The sequence below is a fragment of the Stenella coeruleoalba genome (genome assembly GCF_951394435.1).
Source record: "Stenella coeruleoalba genome assembly, chromosome: 3".
Lineage (NCBI taxonomy): Eukaryota > Metazoa > Chordata > Mammalia > Artiodactyla > Delphinidae > Stenella > Stenella coeruleoalba.
The window spans coordinates 38,387,531-38,401,870 of record NC_137148.1 but is presented as its reverse complement, the minus strand read 5'-3'; the positions used below and the strand labels follow the sequence as shown (position 1 = coordinate 38,401,870).

At 35.3% G+C, this 14,340-nt stretch overlaps 1 protein-coding gene across 1 annotated transcript in view; it reads right to left on the bottom strand.

Annotated features, from left to right (window-relative positions):
- Positions 1-14,340, bottom strand: part of PARP8 (poly(ADP-ribose) polymerase family member 8) — a 181,593-nt gene that overhangs the window by 57,203 nt on the left and 110,050 nt on the right. The window contains exons 9-10 of the mRNA XM_079915680.1: positions 8,698-8,758; positions 8,170-8,260 (exon numbers count right to left, since the gene is read on the bottom strand). Coding sequence (XP_079771806.1) covers positions 8,170-8,260; positions 8,698-8,758 — 152 coding nt within the window. The remainder of the gene's footprint in view (positions 1-8,169; positions 8,261-8,697; positions 8,759-14,340) is intronic.

The window sequence follows — 14,340 nt, the reverse complement described above, 5'->3', positions numbered from 1 at the left end:
CAATGGTGAAAACCTGAAAGCATTTCCTCTAAGATCAGGAACAAGACAAGGTTGCCCACTCTTGCCACTATTATTCAACATAGTTTTGGAAGTCTTAGCCATGGCAATCAGAGAAGAATAATAAACAAAATGAATACAAATTGGAAAAGAAGAAGTAAAATTGTCCCTGTTTGCAGATGACATGACAGTATATACAGATAATCCTAAAGATGCTACCAGAAAACTGCTAGAGCTAATCAATGAATTTGGTAAAGTTGCAGGATACAAAATTAATGCACAGAAATCTCTTGCATTCCTATACACTAACAATGAAAGATCAGAAAGAGAAATTAAGGAAACACTCCCATTCACCACTGCAACAAAACGAGTAAAATACCTAGGAATAAACCTATCTAAGGAGGTAAAAGACCTCTACTCAGAAAACTATAAGACACTGATGAAAGAAATCAAAGATGACACAACCAGATGAAGAGGTATACCATGTTTTTGGGTTGGAAGAATCAATATTGTGAAAATGACTAAACTACCCAAAGCAATCTACAGATTCAGTGCAATCCGTATTAAATTACCAACGGCATTTTTTACAGAACTAGAAGAAAAATCTTAAAATTTGTATGGAGACACAAAGACCCCAAATAGCCAAAGCAATCCTGAGAGGAAAAAAAGGAGCTGGAGGAATCAGACTCCCTGACTTCAGTCTATACTACAAAGCTACAGTAATCAAGACAATATGGTACTGGCACAAAAACAGAAATATAGATCAATGGAACAGGACAGAAAGCCTAGAGTTAAACCCATGCACCTATGGTCAACTAATCTATGACAAAGGAGGCAAGGATATGCAATGGAGAAAAGACAATCTCTTCAATAAGTGGTGCTGGGAAAACTGGACAGCTACATGTAAAAGAGTGAAATTAGTACACTCCCTAACACCATACACAAAAATAAACTCAAAATGGATTAAAGACCTAAATGTAAAACCAGACACTATAAAACTCATAGAGGAAAACATAGGAAGAGCACTCTTTGACAAAAATCACAGCAAGATCTTTTTTGACCCACCTCCTAGAGTAATGGCAATAAAAACAAAAATAAACAAATGGGACCTAATGAAACTTAAAAGCTTTTGCACAGCAAAGGAAACTATAAACAAGACATAAAGACAACCCTCAGAATGGGAGAAAATATTTGCAAATGAATCAAAAGACAAAGGATTAATCTCCAAAATATATAAACAGCTCATGCAGATCAATATCAAAAAAACAAACAACCCAATTGAAAAATGGTCAGGGGCTTCCCTGGTGGGGCAGTGGTTGAGAGTCCGCCTGCCGACGCAGGGTACGCGGGTTTGGCCCCGGTCCGGGAAGATCCCACATACCACGGAGCGGCTGGGCGCGTGAGCCATGGCCGCTGAGCCTGCGCGTCCGGAGCCTGTGCTCCGCAACGGGAGAGGCCACAACAGTGAGAGGCCCGCGTACCGCAAGAAAAAAAAAAAAAAAGAAGAAGAAAAATGGTCAGAAGACCTAAACAGACATTTCTCCAAGGAAGACATACAGATGGCCAAGAGGCACATGAAAAGCTGCTCAACATCACTAATGATTAGAGAAATGCAAATGAAAACTACGATGAGGTATCACCTCACACTGGTTAGAATGGGCATCATCAGAAAATCTACAAACAACAAATGCTGGAGAGGGTGTGGAGAAAAGGGACCCTCTTGCAATGTTGGTGGGAATGTAAATTGATATAGCCACTACAGAGAACAGTATGGAGGTTCCTTAAAAAACTAAAAATAGAATTACCATATGACCCAGCAATCCCTCTACTGGGCATATACCCAGAGAAAACCATAATTCAAAAAGACACATGCACCCCAATGTTCACTGCAGCACTATTTACAGTAGCCAGGTCATGGAAGCAACCTAAATGCCCATCAACAGACAAATGGATAAAGAAGACATGGTACATATATACAATGGAATATTACTCAGCCATAAGAAGGAACGAATTTGTAGAGATGTGGATCGACCTAGAGACTGTCATACAGAGTGAAGTAAGTCAGAAAGAGAAAAACAATATCATATTTAATGCATATATGTGGAATCTAGAAAAATGGTACAGATGAACCGGTTTGCAAGGCAGAAATAGAGACACAGATGTAGGGAACAAATGTATGGACACTAAACAGGGGAAAGCAGTGGGGAGGTGGTGGTAGTCAGATGCATTGGGAGATTGGGATTGACATATACACACTAATATGTATAAAATAGATAACTAATAGGAACCTGCTGTAGAAAAAAAAATAGAATTTAAAAAAAACTGAAGTAAGCTAATAGAGACAACTTTAATGAAGATATTTAACAGGCATGGGAAGCAGAGTGTTAGGGACTAAGTTAAGAGTGATTTGAGGTCTAAAGGTGTTTGTTTTAAAGATGAGAGGATTTTTTTTTCTTTTTCTGAAGGAAATCTTTCAGAAGAAAGAGACATGAACAGTACAAGAAGGAGAGAGACAACTACTGGAAGGGTATCTTATTAGGTGAAAGGAGATGGAAGCTAGCATGCAAATGCAAGGATGATATTGCACAGGGGCACGGGTAGCACCATTCATACTAACAGTTGGGATAACTGTTAGTTATTAATAAGACAGAGCAAAGACTGTCTTATTAATAGGACAGTCTCAGACCACACATGCTCCACATAGTAAACCAGGCTGGTATCCCCAACTGCCTCACCATCTTGGCCATTAGTCTGAGATACAAACACTCCACTGATCAAAGAAAATGGGTGTTATATCAGCCACCAGTTTCTTTCCTGAAAACATTCTAATCCTTAACAGAGAGAGTACATCACTGCAATCCCATGTGTCCCAAACCCAAGGCTATAGAAAAGTGAATAAAAAATCCTAACTTGAAAACTCAGGGGAATTATTTTTTAAAGAAAAAGATGACAAAACTAGAACACAGTGTGCTCTCTCTAAGATTTAAGAAGACACAGTTTCTTCTCAGGCAGATGGGAAAAGTAACTGGGAAGATGGAGGCAAAGAAGCAAAAAGGACCTGGTTTAAAAAAATGCAGAAAAATCCAAAACACACTAGAACTGAAATCTTCACTGAAGAAAATTGTATAAGACACATATAGAGAGAAAGAAGAGATATAACAGACACAACTGTTTATCCAGAATATACTAATTATCCTATAAATTAATAATACAAAGGCCAAAACTTATTCATACTATGAATAGCTAGAAAATAAATGTCACCAACATTGACTCAATTAGTAGTATAAAATCTGAATGACCCCAAATTTTGGAATACACTGAAAGAGCTAACAAGATGTTACTTCTAAAAATATTCCAAAATTCAAGTGACAAAATTCTTATTACTATTAAAATTAATGCAATTAATTATTGTAATTTATTGTATTTAATGTATTCATATAAGATGTTAGTAATCAGTGAAATTGGATGTAGAGTGTATGAGGACCCTGTACTACCTCTGCAGTTTTTCTGTAAACCTAAAAATGTTTTAGATTAATTTTTTTTAATGTTTGTAAAGGTAATAGATTTTTTTTAAAGTACAGCAATTTATTAAACAAATACCTTTTATTCTTCTGATTTTTGTCCTGGAACAGGAAGAAATACCAAAAACATTTCAATGCTGAGGACTAAAACTCCAAATTGCAATGTACAAGATGGTTGGTGAGAAGTAAACAAAAGTAATTGTATGCCATCATACGAAAAGCAAGTCACATACAGAATAAAATTTGTTCCTGTACTATATCTACTAAGTTAAATCATGATGCTAATAATTATCAAATTACTACTAAGTATTTTCTTAGAATATATTATATGTATAGGAGTATATTCTAGTTCCTAACTGGGTTCACAAGAAATATAAAACCTAGGTCTACTATATATTCTTTTCTTCCTTTGAAGTGAGAGAGTGGCATGGGCATATATATATACACTACCAAATGCAAAATAGAGAGCTAGTGGGAAGCAACCGCATAGCATAGGGAGATCAGCTCAGTGCTTAGTGACCACCTAGAGGGGTGGGATAGGGAGGGTGGGAGGGAGACACAAGAGGCAGGGGATATGGGGATATATGTACATGTATAGCTGATGCACCTTGTTATACAGCAGAAACTAACACAACACTGTAAAGCAATTATACTCCAATAAAGATGCTAAAAAAAAAAAGAACACATGGTGTTATGGGGATGGATGGTGGTGATGGCTGCCCAACAATGTGGAAGTATTTAATGTCACTGAACTGTGCACTTAAAAACGGTACATTTTATATTATGTTTACCACAATTTAAAAAAGGAAGGTGATAGATTTTTGATAGCCAAAACAATCAATTAGAAAATAAACTGGGATATTAAAGTGCCATTAAGCAAACAAGTAGTACACAAATATTCAGGAATAAATTGAGCTAAAATCAGTCATTTAAGGCAAAACGAAAACCAAAAAACACAGAACTGTACAACATTTAAAAGTAGAATCTACAGATAAATGCTTCTTTATAGGAAAAGTAATAAATATTATAGAAATGTCTATTCTTCCAAAATTAAAAGTTTACCTCAACCAAACTCCCCACAGCATTCAGTTTGGGGGGCAATAGAATGAGAAAGATATACTAGTAAAATATTCTCTGTTTTACAAAAGGTAGAAGTTGTTCAATTTTTCCTTGTCTCATAATTTAGGTTGGGAAGGCAATAAGTGAGGGTCGCTCAAGATATGTGGAAATTAGTCCCACACTGTGATCGTGTAAATGTACAGGTATCAATAATGAGAGGATCTGCACAGGCAAACATTTTTAATAACATCAGCTATTTATCACTTTAAACTAAAAGCAGCCCTGTCCTTGAGATCATAAACTAGACTTATATACCAGCAATTCTGGAAAAAATACATAGTACCATAAGAATCATAACAACCTTGTCTTTTTAAAGTATATTTCCCCATGTACAATAAAAATAATCTTTATTTTTAACTTCAAATTGGATAAGGAGGTGTATTTCTTCAATTCTTATCAGAACTAACTCTAGAGTACAGTAAATGAGTAAATGTGGAATTCTCTTTTTGTTTTAAAGAAGTTTTAATATTTTATTTATTTTTATTTTTTGGCCGCGTACCATGTGGGATCTTTTAATTCCCCGACCAGGGATCGAACCCGCACTCCCTGCACTGGAAGTGTGGAGTCTTAACCACTGGACCGCCAGGGAAGTCCCTGGAATTCTCTTTCTTTACTATCCCTTTTTTTTCCCCACACTGTCTCTGTATTTCCTGTTTTCATTATAAAGAGTTTTTACTCTTCTTATCGGAAGAAATTATACACAAATCACACTAATTTCTGAAAGAAGTGCATTTCGACACTGCTTGAATTCTGAGGAAAACAAAACTCACATCTATAGGAACAAAATTATAATTCTTGAACAATTATTGATTTTGTGAACAAAATTCAAAATGATGCATAAATAAAATGAAAGCAATTGATAATAAAGAGGGGAAAATATGGTATCAGCAGAGATTGTAGTAAAATTAAAAATAGGGGAACATTATATCAAAGACTAAATTATGAAAAAAATTCACTCAATGGAGTAGAAGACAAATGAAAAAAACTTAGAAAATTAGAGGTGACGGATGAAAGACTAAGAGAAATGATAAACAGCATGGAGGATACAGGAATTAGATCCAATCTACATATACTGGGGTGAGCAGATAAAGAAGGTAAGCATACCAATCAAAAATAAATATATAAAGAGTAGTATCAAGGAGAAAGAGAAAAAAATACCTCGATAAGTACACATAACAAAACATAAACAAAACCAAGATAGATTTCTTACAAATGAACAAAGTTAAACAGTTCAGACACAGACTAGCAGAAGTTTTTAAAGCACTTTTGCCTTTTTGGGGAGAACTGTTATGAGCCCATAAATTTATAGTTGGTCAAGTTTGTCTCGTTCACAAAACAAAGAGTCATTCTTAGGTATGAAAAATGAAGCATAACCCTCATGTTTCTTTAGTTTACAAACTAGTAAACATGTAAATCAACTAACAAAGATGAAAAAATAAGAAATTACAGATGAATTGTGATACTAAATAAATAGTATTGAGCAATAAAATGATCTAAACGTGAATTAAAATATAATTGTTGAAATATAAAACCATGCAAATGTGACAAATCTTTAAAGAGATACTGTGAATGGAAAATCTCTGCCTAAAATTCAAGATTACATAAACACATGAGTAACAGTGGTAAGATTACATAAAAGCATGCCACATCGTCATCTTGCACAGATGGAATTGGGGTTAGTAGAGATTAAATGACCCAATTTTCTTCCTAACCCCATTAATTAAAAAAAAAGTTCAGACATGAGGGATTCTTTTGCTTTTAACCACCATCAGAATAAAATAGAATAAGTACATTTCAAATCACTAAAGAAAGAAAAATATTAGCGACACAGCAGAATACGTGCGAAAACAGCAAAAACGCATACACCTACAGGCTGGAATATTGTGCAGATACTACAAATCATTCCATTTTAGAATATTTAACGACTGGAGGACAGGTTCATGACATAACATTAAGGCACACAGATATCTATACAATTTGATATGAACTTTATGAAAATAAACCACATGTGCACAGAAAACAAACAACACCAACCGATTTACAGGTTTCTCAGTATAGAGGGATTATGAGGAATTATTTTTCTTCTTTATTACATTTCTATATATTTGAAGTAATCAGAATAAAGATATGTAACATCTATTTGTCTTTGCCTAGCAATAAATCACATCAGTTACTATGTGTTACGGTATGTTGATTATTTAAGTAGAATACATTACCCAAAAATTAAAAAATGGTGACAACAGAGACATTTTCAAAATGAGAGACTTTCCTATATATTTCATGAACTTGAAAGGGCAAATATTTTTCTTATGTGAAAACTAACAGTAGATATAAGTTCCCTGATATGCCTAAAGAGAAATGTGCAGAGACCACGGTAATGTGTGCACAGCTGATCAAACATGGCCACAATTTCGAGAGGTGCCGTCTATGTCCCTATCCCTTTATTCTGGGTGGGTCCATTGACAATTTTGATCAACAGAATACAGTGAAAGAGCCGTTGAGCCTTTTAGCACACCCTGTCTCTTGGAACACTTGCTCTCGGATCCCTGTCACCATACTACAAGAAGCCCAAACCACACGAAGAAGCCTTGTGTAAGGAGACACTCTAGTTAATAGCCCCAGCTGAGCCCTGCGTGGTCCCGAACTGACACCTGTATCAATTGCTAGCCATCTGAAATCCAACCATCTTGAGCATCCAACTAGTGGAGCCATTAATGACATAAACCCCGCCCACCACCTGACTGCAAAGGCACGGGAGACCCCAGGCAGGAGCTGCCCAGTTGAGCCCCAAAGAATGGTGAGAGAGAAGTTGTTTTAAGCCACTTCGTTTTAAAGTGGTTTATTCTGCAGCAGTAGATAACTGCAATAATATGAATAGATGCAGTTGTGTGTGTGTGTTTGTGTGTGTGTGTGTGTGTGTGTGTGTGTGTGTGTATGAGAGAGAGAGAGAGAGAGAGAGAGAGAGAGAGAGAGAGAGAGAGTATTAGTAGGCAGAGAAAACATTTAAATCCAGTAAGTCTTGGCAAGATTTATAATAGGGTCCTGTGTTATAAACAACTATTCCTTGAGATAAAGCAAAATCATCCCTTCAGGTATTGGAAAACAAAAATATTATTATGATCTCCATTTTCAAAAACAGAAATACGTTACACTTAGGCTAAATTCATCAGTAATCAAAGGTGAGATAAGTAAACATTAAAATTAAATCTCAGGTTCAGAGACAGAAATAATTAAACTTAAGAGCAACCCTAAGTATACTTACTGAGAATCTATTATATGCAAAATTCTCTTTTAGGTTTTATTGTGTTTGTTTCACAGCAACTTGTCAACTTCTGAAAACTATAAAACTAAATGTTATATGTTTCTGCTTCCAATAGTTATATTGGTCATAAAGCACCTCTGTTAGGATGCAAGTATATTTAAGTATCATTATGAAGATAGCTGCATTTATGTTCAGAATTACCAAATGAACAGTCATTTTACATAATGCACAACTAATGAACATTCAAAATAATAGAGAAATAAAACTAACCTGGGCCATTTAAATACTGTGTAAGCGAACAGTGTAGTCGGACAATTATAGGTTCTGTTCGAATCACTTCCCATGCCACAGCAATCTCCTCCTGTGCAAATATTTGAAAGATGAATTAGTCATCTTTTAGAGTTCTTGATGTTTTTTCCAGATAAAATTTTTTAAACTTATTTTAAATCATTAAGGCCTATAAATTATTTCAAAACCTATTCGCTTGTGAAAAGAAAGCCAAAGTACTCTTAATTTTTGCCTTCTAAATCTGAAAATTAAAGTGAAAACTTAAGAAATAATGATATACTACAAGCCCATAAGTTTCAGAATATATTACAAGAACTGATGGAAAAAATATATATGTATATAAAATCTCTGCTTTTTTGACAAGTCATAGCATTTCTTCATAAGTCACTTTGACAAAGTCATTATGTTACTTATAGTATTATGTACAAGAGAAACTAAAATTAAATTTCTTCCAAGAATAAAAGTGTGTTTTTTAAATGTACCAATCATATTGCTTCAATTGATACTTACATCAAGAAAGCTAACATCAATATGCAGATCAATATCTACATCATCAATGGCTCCATATTCCCTGGAAGCAAAGATTAACATTATTTTTTTCATTTTGCTTAAAAGATAGCGTCCTAGCTTATTTTAAATTAAAATTTGATCATGAATTTTCATCTCTGATTTCCACAGATAGCTCAGAAATGACTGTGGACATGAATTAACTAACTCAATTTAGTTGGATTGTGGTCTTATGTGACCTCTTTATACCATACAGATATCTTTCCATCTTCATGTTCAGGCAAATGCATACATAAATTCAGGACTTATTTGGTTCATAGTTTCAAACATTCCCAGTTCCCTGTGACAAATTAAACAATCTTCTTATGTGACCACTCGCTTTTCACTGTACTCTGAAGATGAAGAGCTGCCTCTAAGGACAAGAAAGGAGTTTCTGACACAAGGAAGGGGTAGAGGGATAAGTGACTGCCACAATAAAGTGCCCATAAATTTTCCTGTCACATTAGACGGTGGTTCTGAAACTGGTCCAGGTGTTCTGCCACTTAAATGTCACTATGTTTTGACAGCCAGCTCTAAAGGTCTGATGTATCAAAATTAAAACAAGTATATTCCACATAAAGACATGATGGAGACCAACTTTTCTCCAGTCAACATAGTGCCACAAACTAGCATATAGTTAACAAAGATCATAAAAACAGCAATTTTTATATTCTCCATACACACATCCCTATTTTTGATATTGTAATAAATTTCTTAAGTTACAAATACAAATCATAGTGAGGGAGAAAACTACAGAGATAACAGAAATTATAAAAGTTAATGGACAATATTTATTGAGCACTTTCATGCCAGAAATCGTTCTAAGGATTTTGCATACCTGCGATCATAGTGCCCTACAGGTACTACTACTATTTCCAATGTATATGTCCATTAACTGAGGCTCAGAGTAATAAAGTAACTCACCTGTCATCACTCTGTAGCAGAGCTGGGATGTGAATACACGTATCCTATTTACTTATGCAAGTGCTTAGCCGATTCGATATTCAATAAACTATCACTTATTACTTTGTGTTGGAAACCAGGTCAAACATTAATGGATGATCTCATTAGGTCCTCATTATAGCCTTCTGACAGGGATGCTATAATTATCCTCATTCGCAAATGAGGAAACTGAGGTTTAGGAAAGCGAAACAAGTTGTCAAAGGGCAGATAAGAAGTCAGTGGGAAGCCAGGCATTGAACTCACGTTCAACTTCAAAATTGTACAGTACAGTATCTGGCACATAGTAGGTACTCAATGAAGATTTCTGTGCATGATATATGCAAATAATGCTAACAGAGTACAAAACTATGGCACTTTTATAGGGTTTAGAGAAGGCATTTTTAATGATTAAATGGCTTTATGTAATTTGATGAATAAAGGAATCTAGAGGGTCCTTTTGCTTTTTGATAACAATGACCAAAAACATGCAGCATGTTAGAAAATAATAACTCAGCCTCTATGCTTTCTCCTTCCTCTCCTTAGAAATATATCAAAACACTGAGCACATTTTCACTATTTATGAAATTACTTTTTGTTTTTTCATGGTCATATTTTTAAAGGTTACATAAAGAAGAAAAGGGATAAAATTATTCACATAGGAATTCTTTAATTGCCTGCGTCAAAACATCTGTGCTATTCATAAAGGATAAAAACCTTTATAACCCTTTACAAATATAGACATATATGCAAATTTAGATACAAAAGTATGCCAACTTAGTTATGAAATTATACAGAAACTAAGACAAGAAGAAGGACCAAGCACAAGAACCATTTCTTTTATGCCTCTACTTCAGGGTTCAGAAAACTTTTCCTATAAAGGTCAAAAGAGTAAATATTTTAGGTTTTTCAGGCCACATAGAGTCTCTCTTAAGAAGTCAAATAACCTACAGCCAGGCATGTTAAAAGAGAGCCATTAAATACAATGATGAGGAGAGATCACTAATGATGTGCAAAAGACATTTTGGTGAGACAAAGAGGCCTTGACAACAACCATTCCCAAGAAAATTATAACAAACACGTGCAAACTTTTACCTAGAAGGATGTATGTAAGAGTAGAAATTAGGAAAAAAAAAGAATATTGAATAATAAGGATATAAATGATGGCACGTTAATATAATCTTTTAAAATTACCCATTATTAAAAATATTGATATAAAAACATTTAGTATCCTGAGGGAAATGTTCCAAATATACTGTTCACTGAGCAAGCAGATTACCAAAACACTATGGAAACTGAAACACTTTATTTAGATAAAATAGAAGTAGGAAAACCAAAAAAGTATAAAGAGTACTTATATATTAACTATAGGTTGTGGATAAAATTTACTTTATTAAAAAATCTTATGTATTTTCTAAAAATATCTACTTTTTCTGATTACAATGGTAATATAGACTCATTATATAAAATGTGAGAAAGAGAAAAACAGACAATAGATAACTTGTAACACGGTCACTCAGAGACAATTCTTTTTGCTTATATCTCACTCCAGTCTCTTTCATATATTAATATATCATGTAATACACATGATTATTATTAAGGATAATAAGGTATGTAAAGATTTTTGTCCTGCTCTTTCACTTTTTCTATGAGTATTTTTTATATTGTGGAATATTCTTCAAAACCATAAATTTAAATGTCTGTATTTATATAAAATTATGTAATACAACATTAGGTTGCTTTCAACTTTTTTACACTATAAATATTGATAAATAGCTCTCTGGGTAAAAATCGATGTGCAGCTGTCTTCCCAGAGAATAATTTCTAGAATTACTGAGTAAAATAAATAGTATAACTATATTTGGGAGTCTTAATATATACTGTTTAGTTACTATTTTAAAAGGTTAAAACAACTTATAATCGCACCAGCGAGGATCCCCCAGTGACCATTTTCCACATGCTCATCATCGCCAGGCATTTTTTTCTCCCATCTTTGCCAATTTCAGAGGCGAGAATAATTTTGGATTTATTTATGATGGCAAGACTTGGGTATGTTTAGAGGCAGAGAAAAAGGAATCAGAGATAACAAAAGTCAGCACAAACCTTACCCACAGCTGTTTTCTTCAAAAATAGATTTCCAGATCATTTCAACGGAATTTATCATAACGTTATGATCAGAATGTGATATACGTTCCTTATAAAACCTTTAATATGTGAATTCTGAAGTATTCCTTATATGATTTCTTCAGCACTTTTCAGGTTAAAAGTTAGTATTTTCCCAGTTACCAATACTATCAATTTCTTTCCAAAAAAAAGTAACTAAAGGGTTACAAGTGTTCTTCTTCACCACAGCAGAGCATAAATACAGAATTTTAAGGAGGCAGAGGCATTAAAGGTTTGCAATTAACTGGATTCTGCAGGTGTAGATCTGTAAATAGTTACACTTTTGTTTTTATGCCACACTTCAAAGAACTCACAACAACACTGTGTATATGCAAACCAATTTCCCTTGTGATGCCCTTTTTATATATTGCCAGTAATTTCACGTTTCCCACTGCGAGATTACAAAGCGTGATTACAGTCTGTCCAGATGCAGCGGCCCAGTCATCAGGATTGCTTCTGTATCTGAGTATCTTTCAGTAGCCCTAGATCTCATGAATAGCAAACGCAGAATCAAGGCGAATGCTTGAAATACGAATGCAACTTGAACTGTGAATCTTGATATCTGATTGTGTACTGAATGCTGTATCGGGTTTATAATAATTCAAAACAATTCCGTGCACTGCCTATATTTATTCACTATGAAAAGATCACATCAAATTGAACTTGAATACTTTTTTAAGAGAAGGGAGACTACACAGAAATGATCTGATGCAGTTGTTTCACTCTGGGACTGAGGGCTTAAGAAGAATTGCTCCACAAATTTCTTTCCAGCATCTGAGTTATTAGTCTTTGAATTGACATATCTTGAAATCCAGCCATCTGATTTGGACTACTTGCATGTGACCTAGTTCATTTAAGAACATATGTATGAAATATATTTTTCTATGAACATGCATTGTTGAGGGCACTATGCGTTAGAATTCTTAGCAATTCATTCTCCTGTTTTTTAGTGGAACTAATCAAGACAACATCCTCATTAATGATACCACATACATACTTACAATATATTAAATGTTAGACCATCTATGTTGGTCCTCCTTTCTCTATAAAACCACAGCTTATTTATTATACTGTTGTGATGTTTTATAATACTATCTGATAAAAATTAGCAGGACCGTGCTGGTTATAAAAATATATTTTAGACAGATAGCCTTCCCTCATCAACTGTCAAGGAAATTATATGCGTACACACACATACATGAAACTCTATCACAAGTTCTTGGGAAATAAACCTCTATTGCTATTTAGTTATTTCTGCTTTCAACAATTAGTCAGTTATATTTGGAGAAGAAATATATTTTGTGAAGAAACATACACCTTCCTATGACATCTGAAACTCAACAGCTTGTGTGTCTATCTCTGCATGCCTACTCAGTGTGTGTTTCATGCTCAGTGTGGGAGAGATGTTTGTGAATGGGCCAAGAAATATGCAAACTCAGTAGTTGGGAAGAACTCTTGGCAGATTAAAGCATTTGCAAGACTGTATTCATGGTAGCTATAAATTTCTCTAAAGGACAACAGGGCTAAGAAGAATTTAAAAATTAGATCCAGATAAGAAAGGAACCCCATATAAAATAACAGTGTATAAGAGGTACAGTGTAAACACTTGCTACAACTCTGCCCTCCGTTTAAAAGTCCTTGGTTTTGCTTGAGGAAAAGCACAGGCATTGGAAGAAGAGGTGACTGTCTGGGATCTCACATTGTGAAGCCTGCATCTAGATTTTATGCCAGTGGTTTTGAAAAATAGTCTCCTGTTTGTTTCTTTCTTCTGTGTGCCTCCTGCCATCACTTTCCCCTGGTTTTCAGTTCAGACTGCTTTTCCATGGGCTCCAGAGGCAGAAGCGGGAGAATCAGTATGCTGCAAAGGACATTACAAACATCCAACCCAAGATCTTTTGACGAATGACATACTTCGGTGTAGGTTAAGTTATGCTGTAGTAACAAACATCCTCAAAATCTCACTGGTTTAACACACAAAAAAAGGATTTATATCTCACTCACACTACCTGCTTACTATGGAATCAGAGGACTAGAAAGAATGCTATTCATTGTAGTCGCCAAGGGGCCCAGAGTGGTGGAGTATTGAAGATGTGGGAACTCACACACTAGCACTTTGGCTCACATTTTACTGGCCAACACTAGTTGTGTGTCCACTGCTGATATTATAAGAGGGAGGGACGGGACTTCCCTGGTGGTGGTGCAGTGGTTAAGAATCCTCCTGCCAATGCAGGGGACATGGGTTTGAGCCCTGGTCCAGGAAGATCCCACATGCTACGGAGCAACTAAGCCCGTGCAAAGCCACAGCTGCTGAGCTTGTGCTCTAGAGCCCGTGCGCCGCAACTACTGAGCCTGCGTGCCACAACTACCAAAGTCCGCGCACCGAGAGCCCGTGCTCTGCAACAAAAGAAGCCACCGCAAGGAGAAGCCCGCACACCGCAATGAAGAGTAGTCCCTGCTCACCGCAAAAGCCCACGCACATCAATGAAGACCCAACGCAGCGAAAAA